At 52.2% G+C, this 22,148-nt stretch overlaps 2 protein-coding genes across 5 annotated transcripts in view; one reads left to right on the top strand and one right to left on the bottom strand.

The window, feature by feature from the left end:
- DUOX2 (dual oxidase 2) overlaps positions 1-19,465 on the bottom strand; it is a 30,260-nt gene extending 10,795 nt beyond the window's left edge. Inside the window, exons 1-14 of one of the 2 annotated variants that reach the window (XM_083849644.1) lie at positions 19,102-19,465; positions 9,315-9,403; positions 8,562-8,645; positions 7,184-7,348; positions 6,172-6,359; positions 4,616-4,817; positions 3,773-3,939; positions 3,640-3,700; positions 3,420-3,516; positions 3,180-3,267; positions 2,354-2,456; positions 1,849-2,012; positions 1,257-1,423; positions 929-1,047 (exon numbers count right to left, since the gene is read on the bottom strand). In XM_083849644.1, coding sequence (XP_083705770.1) covers positions 929-1,047; positions 1,257-1,423; positions 1,849-2,012; positions 2,354-2,456; positions 3,180-3,267; positions 3,420-3,516; positions 3,640-3,700; positions 3,773-3,939; positions 4,616-4,817; positions 6,172-6,359; positions 7,184-7,348; positions 8,562-8,645; positions 9,315-9,375 — 1,666 coding nt within the window. In that variant the 5' untranslated portion in view covers positions 9,376-9,403; positions 19,102-19,465. Of the gene's footprint in view, positions 1-928; positions 1,048-1,256; positions 1,424-1,848; positions 2,013-2,353; positions 2,457-3,179; positions 3,268-3,419; positions 3,517-3,639; positions 3,701-3,772; positions 3,940-4,615; positions 4,818-6,171; positions 6,360-7,183; positions 7,349-8,561; positions 8,646-9,314; positions 9,404-14,474; positions 14,578-19,101 lie in introns of those variants that run through there. The other variant, XM_083849643.1, reaches the window with a different exon arrangement.
- Positions 14,583-22,132, top strand: DUOXA2 (dual oxidase maturation factor 2). Of its 3 annotated transcripts, none has more exons than XM_083849653.1 (8): positions 14,583-14,604; positions 15,702-15,796; positions 17,279-17,442; positions 17,564-17,621; positions 19,491-19,625; positions 19,814-20,027; positions 20,318-20,532; positions 20,983-22,132. In XM_083849653.1, the coding sequence occupies exons 3-8, from the start codon at positions 17,296-17,298 to the stop codon at positions 21,180-21,182; spliced, it is 969 nt and encodes a 322-aa protein (XP_083705779.1). In that variant the 5' UTR covers positions 14,583-14,604; positions 15,702-15,796; positions 17,279-17,295; the 3' UTR covers positions 21,183-22,132. The 3 variants fall into 3 exon arrangements, with proteins under 3 accessions (XP_083705779.1, XP_083705778.1, XP_083705780.1); XM_083849652.1 differs by having other exon boundaries at positions 17,146-17,442; XM_083849654.1 differs by lacking the exons at positions 14,583-14,604; positions 17,279-17,442.
- Positions 22,133-22,148: the final 16 nt, after the last annotated feature.

Raw genomic sequence — 22,148 nt, 5'->3', positions numbered from 1 at the left:
TGTGGAGCTCAGCACCATCACCTCTTCAATGACTAAAAAGCACCTTGGGCCATGGCAAGCTGGGGCTCAGGGCCTCTGCTTGTCTGGGCTGCCAGCTGGGTGTTGCAAATCCAGGGAGTCCTCCTGGTGCATTGCCAAGGGACCAAAACGCCTTGCAAGGGCTGGAATGTGCGCTAGATAAAAGGCTCTCAGTACATGGAAAAGGCGTGGCCGAATCCCAAGAGGAAAAGACAGGCTGTGGATAGTGCCAGGAGTCTCTGGGTCTCAGTGGGGAGAGAAAACCTCATTGCAAGGACGGCACAGGAGGTAACCCAGGTGATGGACCACATAAGTGCGGGACTTGGGGCTTTAAGGCTGCTTCTAGCCTGATGGGAACTCAAAACTGCACAGGAACGCAAGCCCTGAGCCCTCAGCGGGCTGAAATCTGGCTGGTGCAGTTCACGGTGTTGTTGCAACCACAGTTCCAGGAAAGCCTTGCCAGCCCTCCCAGCAGCCCCAGTTAACCAACCCCAGGCAGCCGATGAAGGGCAGAAGGAGGCAGAGTTACACAGTTATGGTACGCAAGGCTTAAGTCATCTACAGAACTTCATTGTGTTTCAGGTTGCTCACGTTTAACCTGCAGACCTGTGTGTGCATGTATATGAAAGCAGAAAAAGGACACGTCAGTGAGGAGCATGACACAGCACGGGGTAGCCAGAGGCCAAGCCTTAACCTCAGCACAACCTCCCGGGGCATCGTTGCATCTTTTGTACCTGGGGATCCTTCCAGGACTCGTGCAATGCAGATGCCTGGACTTCAGCCCACTTTCAACAGCAGCGCTGCCTGCCTTGCTTACAAGCAACTCGTGCGTTTTGCATGCTCCTCGCTGTCACGCATTGCAGCCTGGTGCCGTTTGCCCCCTTGCCCTGCCATGGCAGGCAGCACTCACCCTCCCTCCAGACGAACACGTTGCTCTGGAAGTCTGCAAGGTTTGCAGAGGTGACTGCAGCCAGGACGTCACGGAATGTGGTGTTACGGATGTCCCTGGCTTCTGCCGCTGTGAAGAGCCTGGGGAAACAGTGGCGGAGCCAAGCATGGCCCCGGGGTGCCGCAGCTCAGCCCAGAGACCTGGGGAGCTGGGGTTTGCTCCCCATGCTGCATTAGGAACCGAGGGAGCTGGAGGCTGGTTTCTCCTCCAGCCCCAGCAGCTGTCTCGCGGGAGTTGGTAGAGCAGTGGGCAGCCTGCTCTGCCCACCCGATGGAGAAGAGGCATTTACCCATTCTTGGTGTTTTCAAACCAGAACCTGTCGCCATCGCGCAGGCGCACAAACTGGTCCAGGATGATAGCACTGAAGAGGGGGCTATCAGCCTCCAGCATGCCTCCGGGGAGCATCTCCAGCCTGGCCGTGTTGTTGGCATACAGGTCAGCAACGTTCTTCAGGACCTGGCCAGAAACCCAGATCAAACACATGTGAGCAGAGGGGATTTTGTCAGGGCTTCAGAAAGTCCTGGCAAGCCTCAGAAGGAGCAAGGAAAATGCACTTGCCAGCCATCATGTCTGTGGGCTGGGAGATTGCTCAGCCCCATGCAGCCTTGAGCTCATAGCTTGGACATGAGCAAGTAAACATCCGCCCCAGGAGGAGCAGAGCACACAGCAGCACAGGAGCTCAGCACCAGGGCATGACAGATTTATTCCTACCATGTAACTGCATGGCTACCCCAGTGCAGCAGCCCCACGGGCACAGAAGCTGGAGCAGGATGCGCACTGATGTCCCTCTCCACACGCTGCTGGAGAGGCCAGCTACCGCTTGGACTGCCCCAAGATGCCCCGACATGCACGGTTTCCATGCCGGGCCAGTTTCCTGTTACCTCTTGCTCCAGATGTGGGGCAAGGTCCATCCAGTTCTGGAGAGGCTGCAAACCAAACCGCTCCCGGGCTTGGTTATAGGTGGGCAGGCCAAGGTCGCGCCCGCGCTGCAGCCAGCTGGCCATGAAGTCAGTGCGGGAGTACTTCAGAGGCCCGTACCAGTAATCTGCAGGTTGAACCAAAACCACCGTGATGGTAAGGTAGAGTGAAATGGCAACCCCAACTGTTCTGGATGCCTAGCTGGCCTTGTCGCTCTGCCACAGGCCTTGAAGAACATCGAGATCACCTCCACGCCCTTGTGAGGATGGCCCCAGGGACACGCTTTCGCATGCCCTGTGGCTTCTCTGCCCCTCCGTTAACAGGGTTGAAGCTGGTTGGAGCAAGTGGTTGGGTGCTGACAGCAGTGGGGATGGGACCTGCCGCCCCTCTTTGTCCCCCACATTGCCCCAGGAGAGAGGGTTCCCCCCCTCAAAAAATGTGCCAGCTGAGGTGTAGAGGAGTGCAGACCTTGGAGATCTTCCACCAAAATGTTGTCCTCCCGCTCAGCAATCTGTGAGCTCATCCCCAGCAGGAGGCCATCCACATCTTCTGCCTGCTGCATCCCAGTGCTCTGAGGGGAGATGGGAAGACAAGGACAAGAAAAAAGATGTGGGGCTGCCCCACACCCTTGAACCAGTGCCCAAAGTGGTACAGGCTCCAGGCAAAGGGGGACCCGTGGGTCTTCCAGGCTCATCTCCTCTATGTCACCTCAACCTTGAGGTCTTAAGGCCACTGTGGCTGAAGAAGGTATCTGGGGATGTCTGGATGAGGAGGTTCTCACACTCTGTGTTTGGCCATCACACTCTGTGCCCAGTTTCCCTTTCAGCCCCCTGTGTGGTCCTCCATAATGTAAAGCACTGAATGAAGCCCCCCGGTCATTCTGCCAGCTTTAGTACAGACTGCCCAAGCAGGACACATCCACCACAGACCCAAGTGACCACTGGACTTTCCTTGCCATGGCACATATGTCCTGAAGAGCCTGGGGACACAGCTGGATCCACCACCACCAGCCATGGAGCCAAGAGGGACCCAACCTGGACCAAGCTGGAAAATAACCCCAAAGCAGGGGATAGGAGGTAGAGCTGCTCTTCAGACCAGCACTTCTCAGCAGTAACTGTTTTGTTTCTGCACCATGCAGAGAGATTTTGTCCTCACATCCCTGACCTCGTCAGCTGAAGGAATGATGGTCCCTTCTCTTTGTGGGAAATGACTCCTCAGAGGGATCTTCCCAATGAAAAGACAATCTGGGGAGAAATGGAGCTTCCACCGCATGTTGTCACTCCCCTCTTCGTACCTCTCTGCTCCAGTAGCTGTTGCAGAGCCGCATCGCTGGGAAGGGGCCACCAGGGCTGGACACATTCTGGAACTGGCAGCTGGGGTCCCTGAGACAGCAGAGAAGGGCTGGACACATAGCCCCTGGCCAGGGATGTTCCCAAGCTGGGGCCGGGCAGGGACCATCCCCAGTCCTGACCCCAATCTCAGGCATCCCCTCCCCTGGCATCATGCTCCCACTGCCCAGCTGAGATGCTCCTACCTCTTGTAGACACCCGGCGGCACCATGGTGGCCAGAAAAAGCCCCGCTGCCGCCACGAACTCCGGCGAAAGGCTGGGGTCCATGTGCTGCTGGTAACCTGCAGGGTGGCAGCAGTGGCTGGATCCAGCACCCAGGACGGAGGGAAAGGGGACCAAGCCCTGACCCCAAGCTCCCCCAGTCCCTACGCACCCCTTGTTCCCACTGCTGCTGTGACTCTCACCTGTGTACTCCGGGACAGCTCTCCCCAGCAGCGCTGGCAGCCACTCGTACAGCACAATGCTCTAGGGCACAGGGAATCAGGTCAGGGACGTGACCAGGGAGAATGCTGGGGACCGTGGGGTCACATCCCTTACCTGGAAAGTGGCGATGACCCTCTTGCGAGTGTGCTGGAAGATGTCCTCATCGGACCAGCTGGGGTGCGCCTGGGCCAGCTCCGTGGCCAGGTGGTTGTGGTACCGAAACCAAGCGATGCTCTCGGCCTGCAGGAAGCGGTTCTCATTCCCCCAGGCGTTCCCCAGGTCTGCAAGAGCCACCGGGGACATCAGGAGACGCAGCCATGGGTGGAGACTTGGGCAGCTCCTGCCTTCACCTCCTGCTCCCCATCCAGGGGTTTTCCATGCCCATGGTTTGAGAGGCTCCCAGCCCCATGCCCTTTTCCCCTCACCATTTCACGCTGGGGAAGTGAGCAACCTGAGCAAGCAAGAGGCAGCACAAGCCCCAAGCACTGACCGAAGGTCAGGCAGATAAGGAATTCAAAGCAAGCTGAGCCGGTTTTTATCATCTTCATCCTCTTTCCCAAGAGAAGATTGCTTCGGATCCAAGGCACGAGCACCCGCCAGCCTCCACGCACACGCTGGAAAATGACTCAATGCCTTCTGGGGACACAGCACCTCCAGTTCCCAGCACATCTTTGCCAGACATGCATCTTCCTCCCCCTCGGGCTAGGATGTTGCCTTCTGTCCCACGGGGCTCCCGTACCCCCCGCCCCGTACTTGGGTCACCTTCAGGCATTGCCCTGGCCATGCTCATTAACGGCCATGGCTCCCTGCCAAGATGAGGGGGAGGATGCTGCAAGGCAGCACTGGGTGACCCCTTCCTTGACTCATCCCACCCCGAGATGGGGAAAGCCTCCACTGAGTCACTCGGCTGGGGCAAACGTGAGAAAACCACCAGGGAAGCTGCAGGTTGCCCCTTACCGTAGATCCCATGAGGACCACCCAGTCCAGTGGATGGATCCAGAGCTTTCCACATGGGGACCCTCCCATCCGTCTCCTTGGGGAAGCGCCCGTCGGGCCCTGATGCCAGCTGTCCCTCCGAGAAGCTCCGCAGGGCATCGCTCCAGGAGTGCGAGGGGCCATAGATGGAGCTGCCATCCAGCCAGCCTGTCACCTCGTTGGTCTAGAGAACGAGCGTCAAAAGGTGCAAAACATCTGAAAAGTCCCATCCCGACCCGTCTGGTCTTGCAAGCCACCCCATCCCCTCTTTTTAGGGCAAGCTATCAGGGTGAAAGTACAAACACAGCCAACCTCTGTGCAACCTGATGGACTAACTAGGAGTTAGTGACAAGTACAGGAAAAGACTATCACAGGGTTTTCAAAAGTACACATATATGTACTTTTATATTATATAATAGTAAATAATATGAATAATCATACATATATAGACATATATATTTTCCCTGATTATTTTTGGCTGTACCCAGAACTGGATGTCAGTGAATCCCTAACGTAGGCAAGGCAGGGCTGGAAAGGGGCTAAATTCATTTCTGGGGATACTGGAAACATTGCGGTTGTGCCCTCTGGGGATTCCTGTCCTCACAGCCGGCAGTCCTACCACCCTAGCAGCACGTTGAAGTATCTCCTCTGCCAAATATTTCCTTGAAAACATCATTTTTCTTTTGAAAGCATGCTGGAGTTTTCACTTTTCTAAGGTTCGAAATACTGCTGAAAATGTGACCTGCTAATCTGGTCTCATCATGCTTTGTCATGTGAAAGGTTTGGGGCAGAGTGGTTTTGCTTCAGCAATTTTGGCTGGGAAACTTCCCAGATTTAAAAGAAACAGCATATTTGACTTTGGAACACATCCAACCTCGGCACAGCAAAGTATGGTGACGTGGAAATCAAGAGGCTTTACAACTTTATGACAGTACCAACTCAGTTTCGTGATACATTTTTAAAGAACAGAGTTGCCTAGTATGTATGTCTTAATTACTGATCTTCTAGAGTGGTACAAATGTAAAAATCTGTTACTGAAGTTCTTTACATGTGCCATAAAAAGGTCTTGGCTATCACTTGTTTCACCAGTTTCTTATCCAGTACCAACGGACTTATCTTTGATCATTTTGATTGAAGCAATAAAAACTCTGGCAGCCAAGGAAGACCGTGAACTGTTCCTTTACATTTTCTCTTCTGCTCTTGCTAAACCATGCCAGATACTCAAATGTGCATTAAAATAAGATTAAAATAAGTGTCATGAGCAGATCTAGAGTATCTTTCCTTTTTTTCCCCCCCACCAAAAAAAAGCTCTGACCTTGAGCAACAACAGCTGTTGCTCCATGCAAAGCAATACCTTGGGAGGCTGTGCTTTGGGTTCATCTGTAATCAGTTCAAACACTAGAGAGAATTATCTTTTTAAAGAAACAGCAGCGCTCTCCTTTTCTTTGGAAATGCTATCTCAGCTTCTATAATTCCAAACATCGAGTGAAGAGGAATTTAGCCAAAAGGAGAAGAGCAAAGGAGATGCAATCTCCTACCTGCTCTCGGGGGCTGTTGGGGCTCTGCCCCGTCTCCAGCGCCCAGTGGATGCGCTGAAAGGGCAGGACCACGTCGCCAGTTCCTGCAGGGTCAAACACGAGGTCCCCGGACGGGATGTGGATGTTCAGGAACTCAGCGGGACAGCCAGGTTTCTCTGTCCCCAGGATGTCCGAGAGAACATGGAAACCTGCCAGAGAACCAAGCAGGAGCAGCTGTTGGGAGGATGGTCACTGGCACCTGGAGCAGATGGTGCTCCTGGTGCTCCTAGCCAGACACCATGAGCAGGGAAGGATCATCCAGGGACCAGGGTGGATAAATTCAGTCAGTGGTTCAGCAGCTGGACCATCTGTAGGCCACCATTTCTCCAGGAATAAGGCTCAGCCATTACTTCCCTGAGCTCTTCCATGCTGGTGGCCTTCAACACCAATGGTTGCTGCTGATGTTGAGCTCAGTGGCTGCTGCTGCTGTTGGCAAACTTAAGGTTTAGTGGGACGGGAATATCTGCCTCCAGGGAGAAGTTCAATGGTACTGTACAACAGTCTTCTGTCCCTTAGTGGCCCATCTTGGGGCATCTGGGGACGTGTAAGAACTTTGTGCTCCACATCTTTGACAAATTCAGCCTTTTTCCTCAATGAGCCAACAGTATTTCCCAGTGACCAAAGACCCCTCCAGCCTCCTGAGCAACAGCAGAAACTGCTCTGACTTGTAGCAATTCTGCCCAGCAATCACTCACTGTGTGGCTCTTATCAAGTCTGTTGGATGTTTTGCAATGAGATAACTCTACCGCTAAAACAAACGTGGAAGTTTCCAAATGACAAATATCAGCATTTGGGGCAACTGTCAAAGGTCACCAAAATTCATGCTGGACAGCACTGTGGTTGGCAATATGCAAGGCTTTATCTTTTGGGTGTGGGTCTGCTCTGAAGCAGTAGGTGTGAGGACTGCTCTGATGTGCAGTCTGGGGCATAGGAAACCTACGTCTTCCTCCTGTTGGCAGCCCCCAGCTCTTACCGAAGAAGACGGCCAGCACGGTTGTGTTCCTCCTGGAGGGCAGTCCAGAGGGTCCCCGTGCCACCACGTTGCTGAGCTGGCGAGCGTTGGGCACATGGGGCTCCTGCAGAGCCTGGTAGACACCATCCGCATAGTTGGCCGGCAGGAGACGCAGCAGCCGGGCACCTGAGGCACCAGAGCAACATGGTGTGGGGCCAGCGGCACACGACACATGGAGCCATGGTAGCAGCAGGGTGCACCAGTGTGTGTGAAGGTATAAAAGAGACTGGAGGCACTTATAGTGGCCAAGGACATGCAAGTTTTGGTGCTGATACCAACTCCCCAAACTTCTTACAGCACAGGGATCAGTCCTCTTAAAATGAGGGATCCTTTGTGGGCATGTTACTTTCTGGTTGTCCTTCTCCTCTCCCTCTGCATCCCCTTTGCTTTCTGGGCACCTGGGGAGCTCAGTGGTGCGCTCCAGGTGGTAACTGGAGTGCTGTTGAGCTGCCAGTATTTATTATACAATCGTGTGTAAACATGGCAATTGCCAACATTGTAGGAAACGGGAGCAGTAACAGCCACAGAAGTGCAGAAATGAGGGAGAAGAGCACCCTGATTTGGCACCCGCTGCTTGACCCATAACTGAAAAGCTGGGAGGTGGGGGCTCGTTTCTCACTGATGAGCAAATTCGTTTCAAAAGACTCTTCAAAAAGACTTTCAAAAGACTCTTCATTTCAAAAGACTCTGTGCGGTGGGCATCTCCATTGAAGGGGATCCCTAAAACTGGGGGAAATCCTGAATTTACTGACTTAGTTTCGGGTTTAGGTTTGTTTTGAAATATTAAGGGTTGACCTGTGTGCTCTGGTAAAGAGAAATCTTGTTTGTCAGGACCCACTGGAACTCCCTGATGGGCTTTCATGTCACAAGAATAGTCTGCACAATGCCTGGACGGTGAACTTGTCTGTCTCTGACTTGGTGTCGAATGCTGCTCAAACAGAATGCTGGTTTTGGCTCATGAAGCCTTTTCCTGGCTCTGGGATCCCTGACCATCACTGAAATGCCTGCTGGGAACAGCTGTGTCCACCCTACCTCAGATATTTTGAACTGGCCCACAATGGCTCTACTCTGGCATAATCCAGCCCCAGCACAGCCCGCAGATGGTGCCTGTGCAGACGGGAAGAGTGACGCAGCCACAGCACTAAAGCTGGGCTGCTTGGCCCCCTCGGGCTGCTCTAACAGGGCTGTCAGGCGCATCTAGGGATCTACCACGAGCGACAGGAATTACCTGGTCACCTCCTGGGTTTGGGCTCAAGTGGGAAAGGGTTTCTCTCTCGGTCCGGATGTCAAAGTGCCAGCTCTCCCCACCCCTCCACTCCCATCCCCACCTGGCACTCACCCACCGAGCCACGGCTGTGGTGCAGCAGGTTGTTGTACCAGCCATCATAGCGCTGGACCTCCCAGAAGATGTTTTCCTGGGCACCTGGAAAAGACCAGATCCATCTGGTGAGCAGCGCAAAACACACATGAAAAGAGTATCTCCATTACAGAACTACATTGTACTATTTTCCCATATTCTTTCTGAAACCTTCTGTCCAAACAGGTATTTTGAGAATTTCCTTCTTTTGAGGGATAAGGAATGTCTAAGATAAGAAATTCATGCTTGTGATCCCGTTGTTCCCAAATCAGTGCGTAAGGTTTCTGGCTCCCACCAGTCTACTCCCGAAGGATCTTCATTTTCTCCTCTGTGTCAGAGGTATTCCCTGACTTCTCACCCCCACATTACCTACGTGAGTCAAGTGAAAGCCTTGACACTGAGGTTATGCCCTTCTATTTGCATTGTGTTTTAAGAGCAAACCTTTGTCAATAACTATTTGCCTTGTTTCCTTTCTGTTAATTTTCATTTATTCCATTATAACACTAGGAAGAAGCTCCATTTCCTGGTTACAAGCTGTGTACACACACAAAACACGCTAGGGGAGTCTCCCAGACTGCAGGATCCACACAGTCAGGATTTTGCTCAGTTTTCTTATCAAAGTTTTCTTATCTTTTCACACAAACAGAATCATCCCCACCTCTAATATGATACCCCATGGAACTACTTTGGATCCAGGATCTACTCTTGGACCCCCTTCCCAGGAACTGTCCTTACCCCCCAAGGTCCAGGTCACCAGTAGAACCACAGTCAAACACAACATCTCTGTGGGCTGCATTGGCCACTGGATCCTTGGAAGAAACAACCTGCAAATAAAGAGGACAAGGAGCGAGCTGGAGCGGGGCTGTTCCAACAGTCTGGGAACATCGACAGACCACGACGTCAGCTCCCTCTTGTGGTTCCTACTTTCCAGTGAAACCTCCGCTGCCACCCATCAGCAGCATCGCCCGATTCAGGCTGCGGGATGGTGGCAGGGGCCATATGGGAGCCCATCACCCTGGGAACGCTCTGTCAGGAGGCACCATCTGGCCTGAGATGGCCTTTCTGATGAGGCAGGACCAGCACCCCTGCCTCGGGGTAGCTTCAGATGTGGGTTCACGATTCATCATCTACGGCAGGAAGATGTTAAGCCCTGCCAGCTCAGTTAAGAGAAGTATGCTCTTCCTTACAGAAACAGACACGTTTAAACTGGCAGTTTCTCTGCACGCACATTGTCCCATCCAAACAAAATCCAGCTGTGAACATGATGGGAACACCCTCAGCATGCAGCCAGGTGCCCCCAAATGTGCGAATACTGCAGTAAGGATCTCTTGGTCATCCTTGGGTTATCTCCAAGCAAGTGTCCAACACCACTGACTCAAGACCAGCCATTCTCATGATGTTTTACCATCTTACTTTCCACAAAGATCCTGAATCCAGAGCAAATGTCATCAGTGGGACATGAACCTTCAGATCCCCAGCCAACACATAACAGAACAGAGAGATTCCCGGCCATAAAAAGCAAAGGTTACATTTTTCAGCCACAAATGCTATAAAGCTGCCACTGGCTTTCCATGCACAGAAATGCTAAACATGGATTTAACTCCAGGATAGGGCTTTCAACTAAACATGGTCTTTGCCCACTTGTTCCAACACTATGGCTAAGTAGCAGAACTGTAGAGGCATATCCAAAGGCTAACATCATGTTGGATGAGCTGCATTGACAAGAAATGCGGAGATGCACAGGTTTCTCTGTGTCAAACATCTCTTCTTCCTACATTGCTCTGTCACAAAGCATCCTTTTAGCTTCTTTTTGTCATTGTTTTAATCAAACCTTAAGAAACACTGGTTTCAGGAAGGCTTACACATTGCCAGTAGTTCTGTAGGTTTTATTTTTGATTACCTGGGAATCGCAATGGGGATTTATCACTGATAATTATCAGTGGTGCAAATTACAGCATACAGGTAACTAAGTACCTTATCCACTTCAGAAATGAAGTGGTTTGAGATTTAAATGCTATCATTTGTGCTCACAGTTTGTTGCATTTGTAAAACTGGATGTTCATTGCCAGGCTGTGAGTATATCATATGAACCATGTTAACCCACTTCCATCAAAGATTTCTGTACTTTTGGCCTTTTACATTAGAAAAGGAGGTGTTTCTCAATGAGTAACATTTCCCTGTTCCTCCTCCTTCACAACAGCTCACCTTCTCTCTACAAGTCACAGAATGTTCTTACAAACCGCTCTATTATCTTTTCATAACATGGATTTTAAAATTAAACCACTGTTGAAATACCTCAGCACTGATTGCTTTTTCAGTTCTGTTCTCACCTCCATGCGCATAGCAGTGCGGTGTCCAGCCCACACCTGGCTCTATGGGAAACCTTTGTGGGACGCCCGCAAAGAGCCGCATGCCCTGAGGTGGCTCTTTCTCGCCAGCAAACCCTGCAGTTTCACAGCAGCACAATGTGCCAGGGTGGCTGTGTGGTGCTTGGGTTATCCTGCAGCTCCTCTGCAGCATGCACCTGGCAAACGGCTCAGGCACAGTCCCTCAGCTGTGCCCCAGGGCTAACAGCAGGTCTGTGCTGCGCTGGGGGCTGCAGCAAGCCTCGGAGCTGCTAAGGATGTCATCAGAGGGTGGCCCCAGGCACACAGTGCTGTCCCTGCCCTCCTGAAGTACCCCATTGTGAAAGGGGCCCCACAGCTCTTCCACCCTACAGCCCTCTGCTGGGCTGGTCTTCAGGATGTGAGATTTGGGTTGTGCAGCTGGTGGGAACCACAGACGAAACTCAAAAGTCTGTCCAATGGGTGAACTGCCATGATGCTTGGGACCTCTGCCAGGAGTGGCAGAGCCCAGCCACCATCACCACACAGGACTTTTGTACCAGAGATATTTCCTCTTCCCTGCTGAAATCAACGCAAAGGGCTGCATGTCTGGAGACAACCTGAGCAACCAGCAGCACCTGTGATTTCCTTGTGCGCAGAAGTCCGCATGACCTCCCAGGCTGTAGGAAAGGGAGACCCCAAAGACACAGCTGGACTTATCTCCCGCTGATCTGCAGTGTACAGAGCTGAAACCCTCATCTACAGCTGAGACGTGAAGGTGAAGATTTACCAAAGTCACTCAGGAAATGTGGGGTGAAGCCAAGACTCAAACTACATCACCATAGTCACAGCACAGCACCTGTTCTCCTTCCCCTTACTTCTTCTTGCAGGGCTCCAGAAGAAAGTAATTTTGAAAATCCCCTCTGTCACTGAGCAAACCTCCCATTTCCTCAGCTGTGAGAATTACTCTTGATTCAAGTCAAGAGGCAACATGCCAGTGCTCACACATTTCTCATCTGTCAGTGGACTGGCACTGAAAACCCATTTATTGCCTGGTCAGTCTCACACACTGTGGAGTCCTTGGAGATCTTCCAGCCTTGGGTAGAACAAGCTGTGGCCAGCATGATACAGTGACAGTGGTGTTGTTGCTCCGAGCAGTAGGTTGGACTATAGACTCCTGAAATATAGATTCTTTTCTACCCACCTTGAACTTCTCTTCCATATCTTTCCATTACCTTTAAGTCTTCCCATGACATATTTGGCATATCTGCGGCGTGTCTCTCCCAGCCAAACTTCAAGAGCCATTTCCCTTTTCCAGGAGCACCTCTTCATGGCAGTATTTGGACTGTGCAGGCATGACACTACATCTCCCCTATCAGACTTTCTCCAGCCATTGCTGGGAACTTCCTCAAAGGCAAAACTGAGTAACATGAATCTTTATAGGACACTCTCAAGAAGGGGAAGACGCACATCTGAGCTTGGGGCCCCATGCCCAAGGAAGACAGGCATCCCATGAGCAGCACTCAGCTGTCCTACAGGATGCTTTGCCATGCTGCAGCTGAGAGCTCCACCTTCACTCTCTCCAGTGTGTTCTCCATGTTTTGAGGACCCATCACCTGGCTTCTCCAGAAAGAGCCTCCTGCCCTCAGATCTGCCTCCAAACCTGCCAATCCACCCAGGAGCTTCCCTGACATAACGAAATGTGGCTGACCTTGGAAGCCCATGGTGCAGCTTGCCAATTGAAAGTTTTGCAAGCTTGGATTAGCTCGATAGTCTTATCAAGTTTACCAATAAGTTTGTAAGGTCTGATGAGCCCTCCAGGCTTTGCTGTTCCACAGATTCCTGTGCCACCTTGGGAAAGTCACTCCCTCCATCTGCACCTAGTGGAAGGAAGTACCAGCTTCCCAAGCCCTGTCTTTTCCCATTAGAGAGCAAACCTGTGCCCTATCTTAAACCTGTTTTTTTTCACATCCCTGAGTATGTTGAAACCCTGCTGCAGAGGGTGCATGCATGTGGCTTCCCCCAGAGCCAGAACCTCCAGCTTAACTGATCTCAGCAGATTTGGCTCCCCCAGAGTTAAGGCTTCATCCTTCAAACATCTCCTGAGCTCTCCCCAGAGGCATGTGTCAGCTGGGACTGTGAACCCCGTCAGCATACCGGAGGAGTGGCAGTGCTGTGGCTGAGTTGAGGGTGACCATACAGGTAAAGCAGACTCAAGGCATCTGAGAAGCTTGGAGCCTTGTCCTTATGGCCCCTGTTAGTCACAGCTTTTTTTTCTCCCCCCCACCCCAGTCTTGGTGGGACAGGCTGGGGGACCGCCACCTTCCCCCACCAGCCAGCCAGCCCTGGGGTTTGAGAACAGACTGCATCTCTCCAGCCTTGGATGTTGTCCACAAAAACCCAAACCTGGGCACACACTCTGGATAGTGATGACACAGGGGCCCGCAGCGTCTCCAGCTTGTCCACCTCAGGTCACCACAGAGCACAGCAGGGACTCCCTCCTCTGGTGGGACATAAGTCCCAGGGGGGTCCTACCTGCATAGCCCAAATCTCATGTCCTCAGCCCACCTTGTCCTATGGCTCCAAACCCTGACAGGCAGGGATATGCAGGGCTCCATCGCACCCTGCAGGAGGGGGACATGTATGACCCCATCCTACTCTGCTGTCACACAGCCCCCCCAGTTCTCCACGCAGGCAGGGACACGGGTGGTCCCAACCTCCTAGTACCCTGTACAAGTGCATACGCCAAGCAGGCAGGGACACCAGTAGCCCTGGCCCCTAGGTCTCCTGTGTAGATGGGGACATGTACCCCCATCTCACCCTGTCCCCTAATAAACAGGTAGGGACACCAGTGGCCTGGTTGCCCGGCTCCCATGGAGGTGGCGACATAAGGCCTTATCTCACCCCATACCTCACACAGGTGAGAAACATATGGCCCAGCCCCTTCCATATGCCACACAGCCAAGGACATGTATGGCCCCATCACACTTTGCCCCCCGTGTCAGAGGAGAGGAGTAGCACAACCCCCTGCCCCCCCACCGGGCAACAACACGCGCACAGCTCAACCCGCGCCACGCCTCGGCAGGCAGCAACATGCGCAGCCCTAGCTCCTGCTCCCCCACGCGGGGGGACAAGCGTGGCCCCGATCCCCCTGACTCCACACCAACGGGGAAGACACGTGGAAGCGATCCCCTGGCACCTCCTACCCAGTCGGGGACGCTCGTGGCTGTGGCTCTGGCCCCATTACCCCACGCACCCCACGCTCGGCAGGGACACGCATGGTGCTGACCCCAGTGCCCCCCTAACCAAACAGCAACACGGCTCCGACCCCCATCACCCCCACGCAGAAGTGGACACGCGTGGAACCGATCCACAGCCCCCACGCAGGCGGGGCCACGCGTGGAACCCATCCACAGCCCCCCATGAAGGCGGGGCCAGGCGCAGCCCCAGCCCCCCGAGGTCCCCGATCCCCCCCCATCACCCCCGAGGTCCCCGATCCCCCCCCATCACCCCCGCGGCCCCCACGCGGGCGGGACACGCGTGGCCGCGGTCCCCGAGCCGCGGCACTCACCGTGTTGGCGGTGCTGCGGGCTGTGCGGCGGGGCGGGCGGCGCCGGCATTTACATAGGGCTCCGCGCCCGCCGCCGCCTATAAGAGCGCTGCGCGGGCCGGTACCACCCGAGCGCCGCCGCCGCCAGCAGGTAGGTGCCTGGGGAAGGGCCGCCGCCCCCCGCGCCGGCTCGCCCGCGCCCCGCTGCCCGCCGCCGGCGCCCCGCTGCGGGGCGCCCCGCTGCTGCCCCAGCCCTTGGCGAGCTCCGGGGAGCAGCCCCTGGTGCTCGCTACCCTGCCTAAGGGGTCCCGGATGGGTGAGGGTGGGGAGGAAAGGACGGGTCTCCATCCTGAACTAACGCGGAAGTTTTTCCTTAAACTGATTTGACTTTTTTTTTTTTTCTTTAGGGGTGGGATAGTACAGGGGGTCCCCACACCCCTGAACTTCCAAGAGAATGCCCTTGGAAATTTTGATGGGAAATACCAATCTGCAGCCCCCAGCAACCCAATCTAGGGTTGCTGTTGCCTCTGCTGCGAGGTTTGGGCTGGAGTCCTCTGAAAGTTCCCTTCCAGCCTGACTCATTCTATGACAGGAAAACGTGGTTGCTAGTCCAGAATATTTTAAACGAAATATATACTTTTATGTCCATTTCTACTAAATTACTGAACCTTTCCTTGAAGATGTCTCTAGACTTTGTCTCCATGCATCGATAGAGGAGATGACAAGGGCTCTAGGGCACATACTTGTTTCTGCATGGAGGTTGCTTTCCAAGGTGCAACAACTTCAACTTCTTCTGCCCTGAGCTGCGGGCCCCAGTTTTCCACTTCAAAGCTGTGAAAATGCCAAGGAACTGGTCTTCCATGCAGGAAATTCAAAGAAAGATTGGACAGGCAGCAACAGAAAGCACTGTTTCCCTAGGAGTTCCCCCCAGAACTGTTCTTATAAATTATATTGTAGACAAAGTATAAACATCCCTTGATATTGTTTGAAAGTTAAATTAGATTAAAAAAGGAAACATTTTCCATGTTACATTCCGTGTTTTCAATTCTTATATATCACTGTTTTTTTGATGACTGTTTTAAGCTGCAAAGAGTTGCATTTCAGTCAATGCAGACTTGGAAAGTGTCCCTTCCCAAGTGTTTCCATCTTTTGAAGTTTGGACAAAGATAAAATGAAAACAGTGAAATTAAAGAAAACAAGAGTTAACTAGTCGTAGTCTAAACTGGTTGTTTATTCTTTCTCTTACAGCCTCTCAGACTGTGGGCACGTTTGCTGATCTGGGAACCCTGGACTTCAGTTTGATATTGTAACATTGGGACTCAATTACAGCTCCTGCTCATCAGGTAATCCTAGTAGGAATGGTGATTGAAGGCTGTCCTGCTCCGTGCTTGGCTGTCCATGGAAATATGCCGGAATAATTACAACAAAACAATATGAAACAAGATTTATAGGTATACTTGATAGCTCTGTTATTCTGGAACAGAGAGTCTAGATAAGATGAGAGCTAGATCAGTTGTGAGCCAGACAATTTCCCTGTAAAACTCAATGTCTGTTAAACTGTTTGCTGTAATGATCTGGGTTTCCTGACAGAGATTTATTCTGAAACAAAATATTGCTTTATGGATTGAAAAGTGACTTCAGCTGCCCTGGTAAATCGTTTTAAGATACTTACAGTAATCACCACCCACTTCTAGGGATTTGAGACCTGCGCTTTTGTGGCTGAATTGCTTTGGTTTGGATCTTATCTAAAAATATGATTATTACTGTTTTCAGAAAATAAGAATAAAATCAACTCCTCCATGCAAGGATAGAATGAAATTATATTTGGCTGTGAGTCATGTTAGTTCTGGCATTCCTTGACTTTTGAAGACTTCCCAGGGTATTTACATGCAGAGATGCTATTAAATAAGCAAAATGAAAGGACTAAGAATGTAATCAGTTTTGGTAGAAAATATCTAGCCCAGAAATGTGTGAATTTCTGTAATTGTCGGAACTAAAGTGCTGGTGGGAGTTCAAAGCAATCTTTTGGAACTGCACACTTTGCCATTTGATTTTGTATAGCTCAGTCTCCTATAACCTAAAGACTTGCCCCTGATGCTTATGCGTGCCAGTGCTCCATTCTTGGACCCGCATCCCAGGTCCACAGGTTGCTTCTGTTCCTTTGGGGCCACTCTGGACCGAGCATAGAAAGAGATCATACTTTGCTACTCCTAAGACTGTACTTTGCAGTTCCTGGGGAAAAACCTCTCTGAGGAGAGGGGGTGGCAATGGAGGTAGTGGGCTTTGCTGTGCTTGGTGATGGTGCCCCTGGCTGGGATAATTTTGCTTTTGTGAAGTCAATGTTCTCAGTAGTTCATTGTCATTTTGGAGGAAGTCTGCATGTGCCAGCTTGGAGGAGCAGTGGTTGCTGTCTTGCAGACTTCCTCGAAGGGCACACCACAACGTGGAAAGCCCTGGCCACATCTGCTGGAGGGAAAAACCTGGCTCTGTCTGGGGAGGAGCTGCTCGGCAGGTTTCTGGGTCTGGGCTGTTCCTCAAGCTGCAGCAGGACAGCACCTTGCAGTCCCCCACGCAGCCACAAACCCCTCAGGCTGGCTAAGCCCTGACCTAGGCACTTCCTCTCCTCCCCTGAGGGCTTTGGGTGGCATGTTTCTCTTCTGGGGAGTATTTCATCGTGTCCATTTCCTTGCAGCGTCATTTCCTTGAGTTTTGAGGTGGACCTCCCGCAGCTGGTTATTCCAGAGCTGAGTTGGAGCTGGTGACCACAGGCTCAAGAAGCGAACGAGGCAGTCTGAGCCTCTGCCGTGACTGCCTCTCTCTCCCAGGCTCCTGGAGGTGCAGAATGACTCTCTTCGACGGCGTCTACCCCTTCTACCTGCAGCAGAGGAAGCACTTTGTGTTCGATGTCAGCACCATCATAGTGATTATTGTCTTCCTGACGTTCGCTTCCAGCTTTCTGCTCATCATCCCAGGCATCCGTGGACGGGCGGTGTGTGACCCTTCCTCCCGGGGATAAGCGTCCACTGCCCATGTTTTGGATGCTGGGGCAAGGCGGGAGGACAGCCAGGGGCTGTTCCTCCGTGCCTGACATCCCACCTCTCTCCATGCAGAGGCTGTACTGGATGCTCCGAGTTCTCCTCAGCCTGGTGGTGGGAGTGGTGATTGTTGGTAAGTGCTGCGCACCCCTTCGAGGGCGGGCACAGGGCAGGATTTGACCCTGGGGCAGGGTCTGTGTCTGGGGAGTATGAGCTGGTGATCACAGCCGTGGCTTGGCAGAGGCTGTTTGCCCTTCCCTTACTATGCAAAGCAGCCGTGCAGCTCCTCAGTTGGGCTCCCCCACCACTCGCACAGGGGCTGAGAGCTTTTAGAGGTGCCCGAGCTCACTTCTGAATTGGGAAGGCACTTTGCTTGCTCTAACTGCACCGAGGAGGTCAAAGAGCCCCATGTTCCTCCAGCTGCACAAGCCTTCCTGAGCCACCTGGTGCCACGGGAGCACAGATAAGTAGCTCGGGCTGCGGCCAGGCAAAACTGGAGGGTGAAAGTGATGTAGAGAGCAGGACAAACTAAAATGTAGTCAGGATGAAAGCAGGGGGTACAGACTTTCCAAGGAGCAAGGCAGGAGTACGCAAAGGAGAGGATTTGATTGAGCAGAAAACAGGAAATCTTCTGTAATAAATGGGACTGACAGCTGGAACCTGCAAAGTCCAGGCTGTGGGCATTTCAAATTTGGACAGGGCTACAGGGTATATAAGCAGCAGTGAGGAGAGGGAAGGTGATGGGCGGGGAGAGCAACCAGTCCTGACCCTAAATCAAAGAAACCCTAGCTTTAAAGTACAGGACTGATAAGACTGCTTGGAGTGGGATGATGAAGCACAGCTGAAATGAGAAACGACTTGAGGATAAAAGTGGATAGAAGTGGATAGCCGAACTGTGACCAGCTGCTTGACTCTGCTACCTGACACATGGGTTATGGGGCCCAGTCTGGCATGTGGTGGTCGTCCACCTGGGGGTGTCTAAGTGCTGGGAGATGCCACCAGAGCTGCCAGGGAACACGGTGCCAGGTTGCAGCTGGAGGAGGGGAGGAGATCGTGGCTTGCTCCACAGCCTGAACCAGTTCAGCACTCACTCAGCTCTGGAGAGCCATACAGTGCTGTTCTCAGTACAAGGATGCAGCCAGGTGCTGCTTGGGTACACAAGAGGAATTAATTGTTGTAAAGCCAGCGTCAGGATTTCTGTCTTCAGTTGGGCACACTCAACCCTGCAGCTAGAAAATGTTCCTACAAAGCTGCAACCGGATCAGTGCTCTCACAAGTTGATTCAGCAGCTGAACTTATTTTCAGGCAGGTTTGAAAGGTCTTGTGCAGCCTGAGATTCAATCATTGTCTTTACATTCAGCTTTTATTATTGCTGGAAAATTAAGTCCACGGCAAAGTGAAAGTGTTTCAGAAAAACAAGCTTTTTTTCAAAATAAGTATACCAAAAATGGTTCAAGTTTTTCTTCTTTCCCCAACTGAAATGACAAGCAAAAGCTGCAATGGTGCTTGCCACCCCTCTCAACCACCTCTATTTGACAAAAATTCTAGTCAATTTTTGCTATTAGTGCTATATGCTGCTTCCTAGAGAGCTTAATAATGGCAATGAAACTCACCCCTGTTCCTGAGGCTGAGGAGTGGGCTCATTTCTGAGCCCTGTCCTTGGGGGCTGTGGTGCTTGCCATGGTGGGGAGCTTGCAGGGAAGTCCTGAAGAGAATGTCCAGGGAGGAATCAGGTCTTGGGGTTCGTTCCTGGGAATCTGAGCTCCCCCCCTCCAGGACTGAGGGAGTGGATGCTCAGCAAGAGGAGGACAAGAGCTCTGCCAGGGCGTGGGAGCTGGTTGAGGCACGTCCTTACGGCTGAGTCATTTCTCCTGCCCTTCTTACACTCCCTTGCGGTGCCACAGAAGGAAGGCGGCAGCTTGAGCTCATCCCAGGCCCACCTGGAGCACAGCAAGGTCCGAGACCAACCCTTCTTTAACCGCCCTTCAATTGTTTCTGGCAGCTGTCCAGTTCACGGGGGACTGGGAGAGCGGCTGGGTGACAGCGAACACCTCCTACAAGTCCTTCAGCAGTGCCATGGTGAAGGCGGACATCGGGCTGCACGTTGGCCTGGCAGGGGTGAACGTCACGCTGGTGGGTGAGTCTGATGTCCCTGCCTGTAGTTCTGGAGGCCATGGCCTTGGGAGGTCTCCAAGTGCTTTGTGGATGGCCTTGCTTTTACTGGAGGCTTCTGAGCCGATGTCATCACTGGGTTGCCTGTGCTCCTGGCTGGCAGTGCCCAGCCTGCTGGGACACAGCAAGACCTTAGTCTTCCTCCTCTGGCAGGAAACCCGGTGAATCAGGTCAATGAGACCATCAACTACAATGAGCACTTTGCCTGGAGCTTTGATGCAGACTACGACCACAGCTACAGCGAAGGCCTGGAGAAGGGGCTGCCCAGCCCCATCCTCTACGTGGCGGAGAAGTTCACCACAGAAAGCCCCTGCAACATGCACAGGCAGTACCGCATCTCCGGCCACTACGCGTCGGCCACTCTCTGGTGAGTCCTTCTCTGCAGGGGAGATGCAAGGACACGGGAAACAAAGAATCATAGAATGGCTCGAGTTGGAAGGGACCTTAAAGACCACCCAGTTCCAACCCCGCTGTCATGGGCAGTGACACCACCCACTAGATCAGGTTACCCAGGGCCTCATCCAGCCTGGCCTTGAACACCTCCAGGGATGGGGCATGATGACCACGAATCTCTGCTTCCACATGGAAATCCTCACGTAGAACTTCCTAGGCTATGGCACTTGCACATCTTATCCAGTGGTCTTTTCTTGTTTCCAGGGTGGCCTTTTGCACGTGGCTCATCTCCAACATGCTCTTCTCCATGCCTGTCCTAGTCTATGGAGGCTACATGGTCCTGATCACAGGGGCTTTCATGATCTTTTCATTGCTTTCCTTCTCCACTGTGAGGAACTCCCTGATATGCCCGATCCAATTTGGGACCGCATCCCTGCTCATAGACTATGGGGGATCTTTCTGGCTCACGCTAGTGATTGGTAAGTACAAGCTACAACAGGACTCACCGCAGAGTCTGTCTGGGTTTGCAAGAGTTCCAGATTTTTTTCCTCATAAATGGAGGCAAGAGAGCTTGGGGAGTGCAGCCCAGTGGAGGCTCACCCTGTGTCTTGGCACAGCAGCTCCCAGCAGAGATATGGAGAGGGCTGGCAAAACTGGGAGCACTGTCCCTGTCTTGAGGGTGGTGGAGGGGTTTTTAGTCCCTAAATTGCAGCAGTGCAAGGAATTGGGGACCATAAGCCTGCGATTTAAGACACATACTTGTTTTTTATGATGCTCAGCACAGAAGCTGAAGTGACCTCATAAAGTAGTATGCCATCTTTCATAGGAGAAGGTATTGTCCCTCAACAGGGGGCCATCAGAGTAGGATAAGGGGAGGGAAATGTGCTGGTGTTTACAGGATTGCTCTCAGAGAGCACATTGTCTTCCAGGCTTGCTCTGTTTTGTGGCTGGGATCACTATTGTCGCACTGCACTACTTCAACTCAGACCTACTGAAAACTTTCTTTGACCTCCATGAGGTCAGAACAGAGGACTGCCAAGAGATGACTGAAGTGTACATCAACCCTCAGTTCATGAGCAACGCACGATCTCCTCCTCAGCCCGCCAGAATTAGCCCCGGTGGCATGTAGAAGAAAGCTTTTCCCATTCCTTCCCTGAAGGCAGGCCCAAGAGGGCAGAGCTCAAACCCTTCTTGGTGTCTCCCAACACCCATCTCCCTGTCCATCTGCCTTTAAAAAGTGCATGAGTCCATGATGGGATGGGGACTTGCTCAGAAGTACCTTTGCAGATTCTCTTTCCCTGATTGTCCTCTCTGGGAAAAGGGCAGGCTTTGCAACGAGCCAGCAGGCTGCGATCTGAGTAGCTCAGATCCCCAGCAAGTTGAGCCATATGCTCACCTGGGAATCTGTCCCAAGGAGGAGTGCCCATTCCTGCTACAGCTTGGTGCAGGGAGTCTGTGGTGGCCAGTTCCCATACCAGAAACTGAGTTTTCTGGAGAGATTTCTCATGGGGAGCACCTGTGACTCCAAAAACCAGTGATCAAACCTGTTCAGTTTTTCTTTACCAAGCACTGATGTAGACTGCGTAGAACTTTAAATGTACCTAGGAAGGCCAGGCACAGACCCAGACTCCCCCAGGCTGGATGCTGCATGAGCTAGAATAAAAAAGCTGCTCCTAAAATAAAGACTGAGTAAACATACCGTGGAGCTTGCCAGGGGGAATGTGGTGATGTGATTGTTTTCACTTTCAAACTTGGGCTTTCTTAGATAAGAACTGTAGCCTAACATGGGCCAAAAAGATGCCAGAGGGGAAGGAAGAATGAAATTACACCCGTCCAGCTGGAGCACGCTTGTACTGGCTGGGCTTACCACGAAATGCAACCCTGAGTCAGACTCAGCCTGCTTGTAGCCGAGGTCAGAAATGAAGTGCACCAAGCTGCACAATTACAAATAAAAGATGGGCTCTGGAACCAAATCCATCAGCCTCACAAGGTGTCCACTGGCATGTGCAAGGTGATAGTCATATCTGGATGATGCCTGAAGAGCTTTAGTCCAGTTAATTGTAAAGGAGACAATTTCAGTATTTTGACTCTTTTC

The sequence above is a fragment of the Anser anser genome (genome assembly GCF_964211835.1).
Source record: "Anser anser genome assembly, chromosome: 10".
Classification (NCBI taxonomy): Eukaryota; Metazoa; Chordata; class Aves; order Anseriformes; family Anatidae; genus Anser; species Anser anser.
Note: the sequence above shows the minus strand (reverse complement) of the source record. Positions and strands in the feature narration are given on the sequence as shown.

What these genes read in the sequence shown, in the direction of transcription:
- DUOXA2 (XM_083849653.1), top strand. Translation starts at nt 17,296, where the DNA reads ATGACTCTCTTCGACGGCGTCTACCCCTTCTACCTGCAGCAGAGGAAG. An exon ending in GGTGAACGTCACGCTGGTGG is followed by an intron (nt 19,626 to 19,813) that starts GTGAGTCTGATG and finishes CTCCTCTGGCAG; the next exon opens with GAAACCCGGTGAATCAGGTC. An exon ending in CTGGCTCACGCTAGTGATTG is followed by an intron (nt 20,533 to 20,982) that starts GTAAGTACAAGC and finishes ATTGTCTTCCAG; the next exon opens with GCTTGCTCTGTTTTGTGGCT.